A 12609-nucleotide genomic window follows, 5' to 3' on the forward strand; every position below is an offset into this window, starting at 1 on the left:
GAGCTCTGTTTCTGGCTCTGCGTTTAGGTCTTTGCAGTCTGGAGCAAAAGTGTTTGACCTCTGGTCTGCGGTTTCCCAGGTCATGAAACAGGAAGAAGTTCAGCTTCCTGCAGTGTCTCTAATAACTGTGCCAGAATTGTGTCTTGTCTAATCACCTGGATTTAGTGTCTCCTAGGGTCTTGCAAAGCCACTGAAAATTGTGCATGCAACCACAAATAAAACACCCTTGGACAGTTAGGACATGGAGACTATGAAGAGCTTCTGAAGCTGCTAACCCCAGCAAAGAGAACAGGTCAGAAAGCCATTGGCACTATTAAATGCCAATAAATGACCTCCCAACCTCTCAGGGGAGGGAAGTGATGTGTTTGACGCAGAAAGCTGAACCAGTCCTTCAGCACACAGCCTGGAGGTGCCACAAAGAGCCAGGGGCAGGGATCTGCCTGAAAGAGTCCAGCACAGAGCCACCAAGATGCTGAAGGCAGTGGAGTATCTCCCCGTCAGGACAGGCTGAGGGTGCAATGTGCTCTGGTGGCCAGGAGGGCCCATACCATTCTGGGTTGTGCTGTGTAAAGATGTGCAGGGCAGTGTCTGGAGGACGCAGCCAGGCTCTGCTCAGGGACGGCCAAGGACAGGACAAGGGGCAGTGGGTGCCAGCTGGAGCAGAGGAGGTGCCATGGGAACAGAAGGGGAAACTTTGTCACTGTGAGGGTGCTGGAGGCCTGGAGCAGGCTGCCCAGAGAGGCTGTGGAATCTCCTTCTCTGCAGACTTTCCAAACCCACCTGGATGTGTTCCTGTGTGAGCTGCCCTGGCTGACCCTGCTCTGGCAGGGGGTTGGACTGGATGATCTCTGGAGGTCCCTTACACCCCCTAATGTTCTGTGATTCTGTCCAGCTGTGCCCAGTCTGGCTGTGCACACAGCTGAGGATGGGCACCACATTCAAGGACAGGTTTGGGTGTGCTGCCCCTTCTCGCTGCTTTCCCAGGAAAAGAGGGGATTTGGGGCAGTTTGTAGCCCTCCTGAGAAGGGACACCAGGCAGTGAGATTGCTGAGGATTGACTCAGCAAAATGGCTGAGTGGCTGAACATCTTAGGCTGAGTATTTTGGAGCTCTGTGTTTCCTTGAGGCTGGGAGAAGGGTAAAGATGATCTTGCTGAGGGCGAGGAGAGACTGAAGGGAAGGGTGCTCAAGTTGATCTGAGCCAGAGCTAAGGGCAGAAGGTCCTGTTCTGTCCCAGGTCCAGGCTCTGAAGGCCCTTTGTGAATAATTCAGTCTGTTTCTGAACATGTTTGGTAGCCCACTGCTTCTAGACCAGACCTTTGGAGCTCTCTTTGAGCCCAGAGAGTGCTGATCCGCAGCCTGCTCCAGCTGAAGATCTGGGACAGCCCAAGGACAGCTGTGGGACAGCCTCAGGGAGGCCAAGCTGAGCTGTAGTGCAGGCTGCACCTCTGCCTCCTCCTGTGGATTCCTCCAGTGATTAATAACAGTGGCTGTTTGAAAACCTGGTGCTTCATTTGCAGCCTAAACTTGTCTGGCTCCAGGCTCCAGCCAGGGGCTATTTACCTCTGTGTGCAAGCTCTGGAGGTGGGCACCTTGGGGAAGGGGTAGGTGATCACCCACCCATGGGGGATGAACCCAGACACTTGCCCAGGATCTCACAGGAATCGTTTTCCAGTTGCTGCATCTTGCAGGGGTTGTACTGCCCCAAAGAGAAGAGCTCTCTGCTTTTGCAGAGTGGGGCTTGGGAGTGACCTCTGGGGACCATCCAGTCCAACCCCCTGCTGAAGCACAGCACACGCAGCAGCTGTCCAGGAACACAATGCCGAGGAGCATTTGGAAGCTCTCCACACAAGGACACTCCAAAGCCTCTCTGCCCCTTGTCCTATTACAGGGCACCAGTGAAAGGAGCCTGGCACCTTCTTGATATCCACCCTTCAGCTAGCTGTAAACTTTTAGAGGATCCCCTCTGGGGCTGCTCTTCTGCAGGCTCTCAGCCCCAGGGCTTTCAGCCTTTGCTCCTCAGGGAGCTGCTCCAGGTCCTTCAATAGCTTTGCAGCCTCTCTTGGGCTCTCTCCAATACTGAGGAGAATCTCTCTTGAACTGGAGAGTGCACAACTGGACCCAGGATTCCAGATGTGGCCTTCATTGAAGGTGAGGAAAATATTCCTCAGCCTTCTGCCCACACTCTTCTTCATGCCCCCCAGGACACCATTTGCCTCCTTGCCCCCCAGGGCACATTGCTGCCCCATGGGCACTTGCTGTCCCCCAGCACTCCCAGCTCCTTCTCCTCGGAGCTGCTTCCCAGCAGGTCCCCCCTCAGCTGTCCTGCTGCAGGAGGTTGTTCCTGCCCAGGGCCGGGACCCTGCACTTGCCCTTGGGGAGCTCCATGAGGTTCCTCTCCTCTAGCTCTGCAGCCTGTCCAGGGGCACCAGACCTTGTGATCCATGTCGGGGACGCTTTTGTTGCGGGTCAAGGCTCGGGCCCCCAAGTGCTCCTCGGGCTCGCTCCGTGCGCAGGCGGCACCCGGGCTCGGCTTCCCGCCAGGGACTGCCAGGCTGGGGAAGCGGCGGGCAGCAGTGCGCGGCCCCGCAAGGGTTAACGCCGAGACCCCACCCCGCTGACGGAGCCGGACCGACCTCGCCAAATTTGAAAAGGAGCCGAGCGCCGAGCGTGCGCCCTGGGCGCGAAGAGCTGCGCTGCCCTCCGACCCTGCGCGGGCAGCCGGGGACGGGGCTGCGCCTGCCGAGCCGCAGCGGCGGTATCGCTGTCTGGGCGCTCCCGCAACGCGGTGCTCCCGGGGACACCTCCGAGCGGTGGGATCGGGCCGGCGGAGGCACAGGGGATCCCGCTCCTGCCGCGCCGGGAGGAGGAGGCGGCGAGCCGGGGCAAGAGGCGCAGCCTGCGGCCGCCACCATGCAGCTCGCCCTGCTCCTGTCCTGGTGCTGCTGCCTGCAGGGCTGCGTGCTGGGCACCGGCTTCCTCTACCAGTTCCCGGCGTCCACCTTGCAGCACAACTACCCGGAGCAGAGCTCGGGCTCGACGGGCAGCGGCTTCGCCCCTCGCCGGTGAGTAAGAGCCGGGTCCGCCTTCCCGGGCAGGAGGCTGGGCCCCGCCGCTGCCTCCCGGGGAGAGCTGCGGACACGGCGAAGCCAGGGGCTGCAACGCCCGGGGAGGCTGCGAGGGGCTTCTCCGAGCGGGGGTGGGCTGGGGACTGCCGATCTGCCCTGGGACTGAGCTCCGGCAGCTGAAAGCGTGGGGCTTTGCCCGCCTGGCCCCGCGGCCCCTCGGGCGGAGAAGGGGCCATGGGCAGCGTGCCTGGTGCCCAGCCGAGCCGTGAACCCTCCCGAGGCGGACCCTGGTGATGCCGGCAGAGGGAACTGTTCTAGCCCTCGGCTGCCAGGAGGACTTGTTCAGCTCAACAAAGGAAAGCCTCTCATTACAGATCTCCGGTCAAGAGCTGCGGCTTTCCCAGAGCTCTTTAAACGCCAGCCTCGCTCTCGGCTCCCCGCCGCCAGCCCCAGCCCATTCCCTGCAAGCTCGATGGCGATCGCTTTTGGTTTGCCGTGTTTCGCTGCAAACAGCTCGGACTTCTCCCCCTCCCCTCTGCCTTCTCTGGGTCTTTCTCCAGAGGTGAAGCAGCTGTTCAGCTGCATGACCCGCACTGTATGAAGCCAGAGGCTGCCTGAACCTGACTGCAGTTGTTCTTCAATTTCAGTGGTTTTCTATTTATTTTTTTCCCCTGCAATTCCCTTAAATGGGGACTTGGAGATTTAATATTCAGGGCTTGTGTATCCTGTCTCTACCTCTATCCCTCGTCCCCTTGCTAATACCTAGTTTGCATGAGTTAAGCTCAGGAGGAAATGGCCTCAAATTGTGCCAGGGGAGGTTCAGGTTGGGTATTAGGATGTATTTCTTCCCAGCAGGAGTTCCCAGGCACTGGCCCAAGCTGCCCAGGGAAGTGGTGCGGTCTTTGTCCCTCGAGGTGTTTAAAAGCTGCGTGGATGTGGTGCTGAGGGACGTGGTTTGGTGGCAGTGCATTAGCAGCAGTGGTGGCACTGTAAGCTGTAGGCAAAGACTGGACTCGATCTCAAAAGTCTCTTCCAAGCTTAGCAGTCCGATGGTTCTAAGCTGCCTTGGGGGAGGGCTTCTAGCAGGGCTCCTTTGGGCTGGGAGCTGGGCTAAGGCATCGACGGCAGCTCTCCATCGGCGCGCCCCCGGAGAAGGGGAGCAGGCTGCAGCCCTATGCCTCGCAGGGCTCCCACATATGGTGCTTATTTCATCTCGGAGTGGGGGTGGGTTTGTTTGCTGGGCTGTCAAACAGCCCTCAGTCTGTAGGGGGTGTGATGTTAAACTATAGTAACTGTCAAAGGGTTTGAAACGGCAGAAAATTATAGGAGAGTAATGGGATAAAGCTCTCCCAGCTGGATCTGTTCCAAGATACCCCCTTCCCAAAGCATGAGCTGCAATGAGAACCACATGTCATTTGTCTTACATATCTATTAGCCTGCAGATCTTTGTTCAGAGCTACCACACTTACATGAGCCTGGGCTCCATCTCTGCTCACCGAAGACCTTCCCCAGCTCGCACTCCTGCGCAGTTTCCCATGCCTCGGCTGTTTGGATAGCTGATGCTCTGGCAGGGGGACGTGGCCCTCTCCAAGCCCATAAAGTGTTGTATAAAACCATCTAAAGCTGATTTAAACAATGGCGTTGGGAAAGCTGATGGAGTTTTGTTGTTGTTGTGGGTTTTTTCCCTCTGTCCAATGGAACTTTGCCATGTGAGTCTCTCCCATTTTAGCTTAAAGCAGAAGGGGAGCTAAAAAATGGAAAGGGGGGGGGGGAAATAAAATCAGTGATGGATGCTTGGGAATAAAAATGCAAGTTCTTAGTCAAGTATCACACACTGAAGCAATCTTTGCCTGCTTTAATTTCCCCTGGAGTGGTGGAGCTTGAATGTTGGCAAATATCTAACAGCTTCTCTTTTGATGGGAAAATCTGTCTGGGAAAACTTTACCCGGGCACAAAGCTGGACCTTTGGGGGGAACCTCCTGCAGGGTGCAGTTTGGGATAACTGCTGGATGAGAAGGGGAGGCTCTTTAATCTCAAGCCTGATGCTGAGCCCCTTTTTTTCCAGAGGACTAGATCAGAGTGGTCTAAACTGCTTGTTTGCATTGCTCAGTGTCCCTTTTGCCATTGTAAGAGGGGATCTGAGTGGCACCTGGAGCAGTCGTAGCAGAGCTTGCTGGCCTCTGCCCTGGGGAGGCTGTGAAGGACAGGAGGTGGTGGACAGGTGATTGCTATCAATAGAACCATAGAGTTGTTTTGGCTGGAAAAGACCTTTGAGGTTGTTGTGTCCAACCATTGTTTGACACATGGCACTACACAGAACCACAGAGGGTTGGGAGGAAGCCTTGAAGATCGTATTGTCTGATGCCCCCTGCACTGAGCAAGGACATCTCCAGCTAGATCAGGTTGCTCCAGGCCCCATCATGTTTGGCCTTGTATGTCCCTAGGGGTGGGGCCCATCATGGCCATTCTCATGTTCTCTTCTGCAGCCTTCCCAGCAAGTGCTTTGTCCAGTGACTTCTGGCACTTTCTGGGGTCCCATCGGCCAAGTACAAACAGGACAGAGCCCTGGCAGCTACTGCTGCACCTCCAGGCCTTGGTAGGTTGCAGCATACAGGTGATGCCTTTCCTTGGTCCGAGACACACTGTGCTCCTGCAGTTCTCTTCTTCTGTCCTTCACCAGCAAGTGAAGCCATGATGGAGCTGTTGCACAGTCTGCTAGCAACTGGGTTTAAAATCAGCTTGGCATAAAAGTTCTGGTGGGGGGGGGAGGTTACTGTGGCTTTTTTTCTCCTCTCCACAAAGCATTCAAAACTCAATAGCTGATACAGGTCTTGGTTAATTAGAAGGATTAGGTGATAGGTTGGACTCGATGACCTTGGAGGTCTTTTCCAACCTGGTTAATTCTCTGATTCTGTGTCTAAGGTGCCTCAGAGGTGGACTCCTGAGAACTGCTGAACACTTTTTTTCTGTCAGAAAATTAAGGCCTTGGACAACATAAAAAACTTTGTGGGGAGTAGAGGGAAATTATAAGGAAAAAAAGCAAATCACCTCTCTCCAAATGAAACTGTGGAATACTTGGTCTGGTGGAACGTTGCTTGCTTTGTTTCCTCTTGTAAAATGGAAACTTCTAGCTTCTGCTTGGCTTCAGATCCTGGTTGTTAGACCAGAGACACTTGCAGTCTATCTTTGCATCTGCTTGAATCACTTTGCACTTCTCTAGGGGGTGTACAACAAGGCTGGGTGGCATGGTGTGCTGGCATGGTGTGGCCTCAGCAGCCTCAGTCGTGTGGGACAGCCACATGCAGCTCAGTGCTGCTGTGTCAGGCAAAGGCGGTGGGAAGTGAGGCTCATCCAAAAGGGAAGAGCAGAGGGGCTGCCTGCCAAGAAGTGGTTGTCCTGCAGACTTGAACATGAGCATGAGAAGCTCTTCTGAGTGAAGGAAATGCTGGGAGCAGCTAGGTCCTTAAAGAGCTTCTGCATCTGTGTTTGGTGTCCTTGGAGCTGGTGCTCTTCCTCATCCTACTTTCCTCTAGCTTCAAATGAGTGATGCAACAATTCCTTGTGAACTCGAGTGTGTGAGTTAGGAACTTCTGAGACTGGAAGCCTCTTTGGATGTGAGGTGGAGGTATCTGAAAGGAACTCGTGAAACACGCTGCAGAAAGCCAGGTAGGATAACTCACTGCTGCACCAGGAGTGCCAGGACAGCCAGCTGTGGTGGCAGCAAAGCCCAGCTGGGACAGACAGGCCCTCAACACACGTGGCAGCCAGAAATGCCTTCCAGTCAATGAAGATCAGAGCCACAGGACTACAAAGAACAGAATATAGAATATCCAAGGTGTTGTTATCCAGACTGCTGGCAGATCCAGATCAGTAGTTATTGGCTTCAAACTGAAAGAAGCTGGGTTTAGATGAGACATTTGGAAGAAAGTCTTAACCATGAGAGTGGTGAGGCACTGGAACAGGTTGCCCAGACAGATTGTGGAGTCTCCAAGCCTGGTAGTGTTCAAAGCCAGACTGAACAGGTCCTTGGGCAACCTGGTCTAGCAGGAGGTGTTCCTGCCCATGGCAGGGGAGTTGGAACTAAATTATCTTTAGGGTCCCTTCCAACCCAAACCATTCTGTGATTTACACAAAGATGATCCCAACTTGATTTCAGCCCCAAATTCTGAGCTGATTGTGGCTCTTAAGCAAATGTGGACTACAGAGCTATGCAAGTGGAGAAACGTGGCTCTTTTTCCCTGAGAGGCTCTTGCTTGCTGAGTCGTTCCCTCCATCCCCTAATATTCTGCTTGTTTCCCTGGTTGGTGGTGGGCTGTGTGAGGGTGATTTAGCTGAGGCCGTTAAGGAGGCAGGAATTATAAAATACGTGGTTTATTGATCCAAGAGCCCTGCCCACAACCCTTACTAATGAGTTATTAATTGGGTTGGGAAAGTCTTCCCAAGGATGCTTCTGGGCAGTTCATTCAGTTAGGAGGATCAGAAAACTGGACAAACAGGCAGCCCTCAGCCCTAGGGAGTGTCTGTGCTGCTCGCTGCACTGGAGTGGGAATTTCGAGCTAGTCCCTGGCTGCTTTGTGGCAGTGTTGGAACTGCTCAGCCCTTGAGATTCAGATCTTCCCAGGGTGCTGGGAAAGAGGCAAAGGATCTCTGACCTGATCCTGGTTCCTCTTGGCATGGAGGTTTGCAGAAGTGCAGGCAGCATCTCTTGCAGCTGTGCAGAGAGCCCTTCTTGCCACGGCCTGAGGCACTTAAATGCCTTCTCCTGGGGAACTTGAGGCACTTCAGTTTCCAGGTAGCTGAAGCCTGAAAGATCAGGGCTGAGCTGATGTGAAGCACGAGGCAGAGCAGAACACATTGCCCAAGAGCAGCAAGGCAGAAGCAGCACACACTGAAGCAGAGCAGGGAGGCAGAAGCAGCACAACTGCTTGCACCTTGGCTCAGTATGTGTTACTTGCCTGAGTGCAAAGGCTCCTTTGGCCAAACTGACCATATTAGGTGACCCCAGGGCTTGCTCACCCTTATTTGGGCAAGACACCAACAAGTACCTAAATACCTCTGGGTACTTGGGAGGGGACATAATGGCCCAAGCCTTTGTTTTCCTCCTGCCCTTGCTTCCCCCAGCAGCAGAAGGGTGGGGCAAGCCAGAACATCTAATAGGCCAAATTAGCCTGCCAGGACAGAAGAGGTCAAGCAAGCCACCTGGCATTTGTGTCACGCTGAGCCCTCTGCTCTAATTCCCCTTTGAAGTGCCCTAACACAGGTAACCCAGGAAGTCAGAAGGGCTGAAGCTCATCTCCAAACTCTTCAGCTGGCTGCTGTTTGTGTCCTGCAATCCTGTGGTCCTCATCTGACTGCTGCTGGGCTCCAGTGCTGGAGCTTCACAAGTCGAACAGGGAAGCTGATGCTCGTGTAAGGACCTAGCAAAACTGGAAAGGCTTTGAGATGCCAGAACTGGCTTTTAGTGGCTGCAGTATATTGTGTTCGTTAGGCAGCCTCCTAGGGTCTTGCCTTTCCAGCTGCTTGTGTGAATCATTTCCTCTCCTGGAGGTGTCCTTTACCTGCTCTGCAGAGGCAAAGGGAGTGAAGGAGCAAAGCAGTAGGCGTCGGTGAACTGCCCCCTTGGCTAAACTAACAAATGTGTCTTAGCTGGTCACTTTCCCAAGGCTAAGCTTGTCAGTGCACTGAGATCCTGTGGGAAACAGGGCAGGTGAGAAACTTCATGGCAAAGTGAAGCTTTGTGACACTTGGGCCATGGCATATTTGCTCCCATCTCTGTTTCATTGGGCTGGGCTTTGATAAAGGGGGGCAAATGAAGAATGGCTGAGGGAAGGACAACAGACTGCAAGCACAGAGGCCTGCTGGATAGTGGAGTAGCTCCTCATGCTCTTGTCTTGCATTAGACCTCCAGCACGTCTGGAAGCATTCTTGTTTTGTAAAGCATGGCCTGACTGTCGTGGAGGGTGACCTAAGCTGCACCCATCCTCATTTCTGCCATAGGCTCCAAGCTCTCAGCTTGGTTTTAATTAGCCTGTTGCAGACAGAGCTTAAATTGCACCCAGGCAGAATGCTTGTTGGGAGGCTTTGAGCACAAAGCCAGCCTGTGCTAGCCAAGCTCTCACAGACACCCTGCGTGTCTGTGGGGTGTTTATGCACAGCATGACATGGGCCTGAGTGAGTCCTTAATGCTACTGCAGGCAGGGACCAGGGAGAGTGGGGGTGTGAGATTGACACAGATTGCATTGGGCTGGAAGGGACCCTCACAGCTCATCTCTTCCAGCCCCCTGCAGCCAGCAGGGACATCATAGAATTGTCAGGGCTGGAGGGGACCTCAAGGATCATCTAGTTCCAACCCCTCTGCCATGGGCAGGGACACCTCACACTGGATCCAGCCGAGACTCAGGGTCAAATTTGACTTTGAAAGTCTCCAAGGATGGAGCCTCCACCACATCTCTGGACATCCTGTTCCAGTGTCTCCCCACTCTCACAGTGAAGAACTTTTGGAGTGGGTCCAGAGGCAGCCATGGAGATAATCAGAGCCTTTTGGTACCTGAAGGGGACCTAGATGAAAGCTGGGGAGGGATTTCTAACAAGGGCTTATAGTGACAGGATGAGGGAGACTGGACTGAAGCTGGAAGAGGGGAGATTGAGACTGGAGATGAGGAAGAAATTCTTTAGAGTGAGGTGATGAGACACTGGCACAGGTTGCCCAGGGAAGTTGTGGATGCCATCACTCTACAGGTGTTCAAGACCAGTTCAGATGAGGCCTTGGGCAACTTGTGCTGGTGGGAGGAGTCCCTGCCCATGGCAGGGGGTTTGAACTAGCTGAGCTTTAAGGTCCCTTCCAACCCTACCCATTCTATGAATGTCCAACCCAAACCTGCCCTGCTCCAGTTTCAAGCCATTGGCCCTTCTCCTGGTACTATCTGCTCTTGTGAAAATTCCCTGCCCAGCTTTCTTTTCTTCTAAGAAATGGCAGTTATTTGTTGGCCTCCAGGCTGTTGCATGGCTTGGACATTTTGGGTTTGCCAGGTCTGCTGGTTTCCTCTTGGAAATGAACAGATGTGTATGAGGGTGCCTGGTGAAAGCCCTGCCTCTAAGGGCTAGGCCTGGCTATCTGAAAACAGTTGATTTTTTGGGAAAGGACCACAAAAAGGAGGCTCTTCCAGGTTCAAGACTCCATTTTGGCTTCTGAAGCAGAGGAATTGTAGCTCAGGCAGAGGGAAAAACCTCTGCTGTCTGTTCAGAAGTTACTTTCTCTGGAGGTCCACATGATGGATGCCGATGAGACAAAAGCTGAGGGCAGCTTCATGATGTCTCACGTTTAGGAGAGATCAGTATCTGCTTCTGTATCTATGTGGTTTGCCTGGAAAGGAGAACCTAGAACCTGCCACTTTGCAGTTGGTTTTCAAACCTCTTCAAAACTGAGAAGAGATCTGTGAGCTCCTCTTATGTAGGGCTCCTACAGCTCTTTGTGTCTCCTGGCTGTGCTGTGACAGCTGAGTAAGGCTCATTTAATGGTTTGGGTTGGAAGGGACCTTAAAGATTATCTAGTTCCAACCCCACTGCCATGGGCAGGGGCACCTCCCACTGGCCCAGATGGCAGCCATCCCCAGCCGCCTTTGTGCTGAACAAACACCATCTGCCAAGACTTGAGAGCTGCTGTGTGGTAACACTATATAGAGCTGCATCTGCTCATGCCCAGCCCTGCCATCAGTCTGGGTGTCAGATGTCGTTTTAATCAGTCTCAGTCTTTTTCACCCCTAGGAATAGGGTGGAAGTGATGCCCTGCACGGGATTTGTGCTAGATGATAAGCACATGTCTGCTGGGAGTGTCTCAGAGCTGCAGTGCATGGAAAGCATGAGGCAGGAAAACAGCCCTGGGACATGGTTCTGTAGCCAAGGCTTGCCAAGTCTGTGAGGGCAAGAAGAGATCACAAAATCATGGAATGGGTTAGGTTGAAAGGCACCCCAAAGCTCATCCAGTTCCATCCCTCTGTCATAGGCAGGGACACCTCTCACTAGAACAGGTCATTCAAGGCCTCATCCAGCCTGGTCCTGAACACCTCCCTGGGCAACCTGTGCCAGTGTCTCACCACCCTCACTGCAAACAACTTCTTCCTCACATCCACTTTCAATCTCCCCTCTCCAATTTAAACCCATTCCTCCTTGTCCTGTCGTGACAAGACCTTGTCAGTAGTCCCTCCCCAGCCCTCCTGGAGTCCCCTTCAGATCCTGCAAGGCCACTCCAAGGTCTCCTGGGAGCCTTCTCCTCTCCAGGCTGCACAGCCCCAACTCTCTCAGCCTGTGCTCAGAGCAGAGCTGCTGCAGCCCTCTCAGCATCCTCATGGTCCTCCTCTGCACTGGCTCCAACACTTCCATGTGCTGCTTGTGCTGGGGGCTGCAGAACTGCACCCAGGACTGCAGGTGGGGTCTGAGGAGAGCAGAGCCAAGGGGCAGAATCCCCTCCCTTGCCCTGTGCCCACACTGCTCTTGCTGCAGCCCAGCACAGGGTTGTGTCTGGGCTGCACTCACTGCAGGCTCGTGTTCCTGTTTCTCCTGGGTGGTGTTCCTCTTCCCCCTGCCCCCTCTTGGTTCCTGCTTTCCTCTTCTCAGTGGAATAAAACGACCAAGGGTGTATGGTGGGAAAAGAATCCTGGGATCATAGACTCATAGGTTGGAAAAGTCCTCTAAGATGATTGAGTCCAACCAGCAAGGCAAGAGCACCATGGCTGTTAAAGCACGTCCCGAAGTGCCGCGGCCACGCGGTCCCTGCGCAGCGCCCGGCAGGGCAGAGGCAGTCTGATGATGCCTGCTGCGTGAGAGGGCAGGCTTTGGGGGTAGAGCCTGCCCAAGTGGGGAAGGGCCTGCAGCAAGTGTGCTTGCAGCACCTGAGTAGCACCTACTGGTCTGCTGCCCGGGGTCAATCAACTCCTGCCTTTCACCCCCCACCCCCAAGGCTTGTTTAGCCATTCCAGAGCGTGGTGCTGGCAGCTTCGGCTGGTTGGGAATGCTGCTTCTGCTGGGTACAAGGGCGGGGGTAGGGGGGCTGCCAGCAGCGCTCAGGCAGGCTCTGCCGCTGGCCTGGGGCTGTGCTGCTTGCTGGGCCGTGGTAGCAGGGCAGACATTTCCGCTCTGCTGGGTGCTGCTCAGTGTGCGGTGAGTGACAGACAGCCCTGCCTGCAGCTCCGCAGTGTGCGGTGACAGACAGCCCTGCCTGCGGCTCTGCAGTGTGCGGTGACAGACAGCCCTGCCTGCAGCTCTGCAGTGTGCGGTGAGTGACAGACAGACAGCCCTGCCTGCGGCTCTGCAGTGTGCGGTGGGTGACAGACAGACAGCCCTGCCTGCGGCTCTGCAGTGTGCGGTGAGTGACAGACAGACAGCCCTGCCTGCGGCTCTGCAGTGTGCGGTGGGTGACAGACAGACAGCCCTGCCTGCGGCTCTGCAGTGTGCGGTGGGTGACAGACAGACAGCCCTGCCTGCGGCTCTGCAGTGTGCGGTGAGTGACAGACAGACAGCCCTGCCTGCGGCTCTGCAGTGTGCGG

The 12609-nt window shown here is 54.6% G+C and overlaps 1 protein-coding gene across 7 annotated transcripts in view; it reads left to right on the plus strand.

Moving 5' to 3' along the window:
• Positions 1 to 2689: 2689 nt before the first annotated feature.
• COL26A1 (collagen type XXVI alpha 1 chain) overlaps positions 2690 to 12609 on the plus strand; it is a 260234-nt gene continuing 250314 nt past the window's right edge. For all 7 annotated transcript variants that reach the window (XM_064166240.1, XM_064166243.1, XM_064166244.1 and 4 more), the window contains exon 1: positions 2690 to 3064. In XM_064166240.1, the coding sequence (XP_064022310.1) occupies positions 2913 to 3064 (152 nt within the window). In that variant the 5' untranslated portion in view covers positions 2690 to 2912. The remainder of the gene's footprint in view (positions 3065 to 12609) is intronic.

The sequence above is a fragment of the Pogoniulus pusillus genome, chromosome 27, assembly GCF_015220805.1.
Source record: "Pogoniulus pusillus isolate bPogPus1 chromosome 27, bPogPus1.pri, whole genome shotgun sequence".
In the NCBI taxonomy this organism is placed as follows: Eukaryota; Metazoa; Chordata; class Aves; order Piciformes; family Lybiidae; genus Pogoniulus; species Pogoniulus pusillus.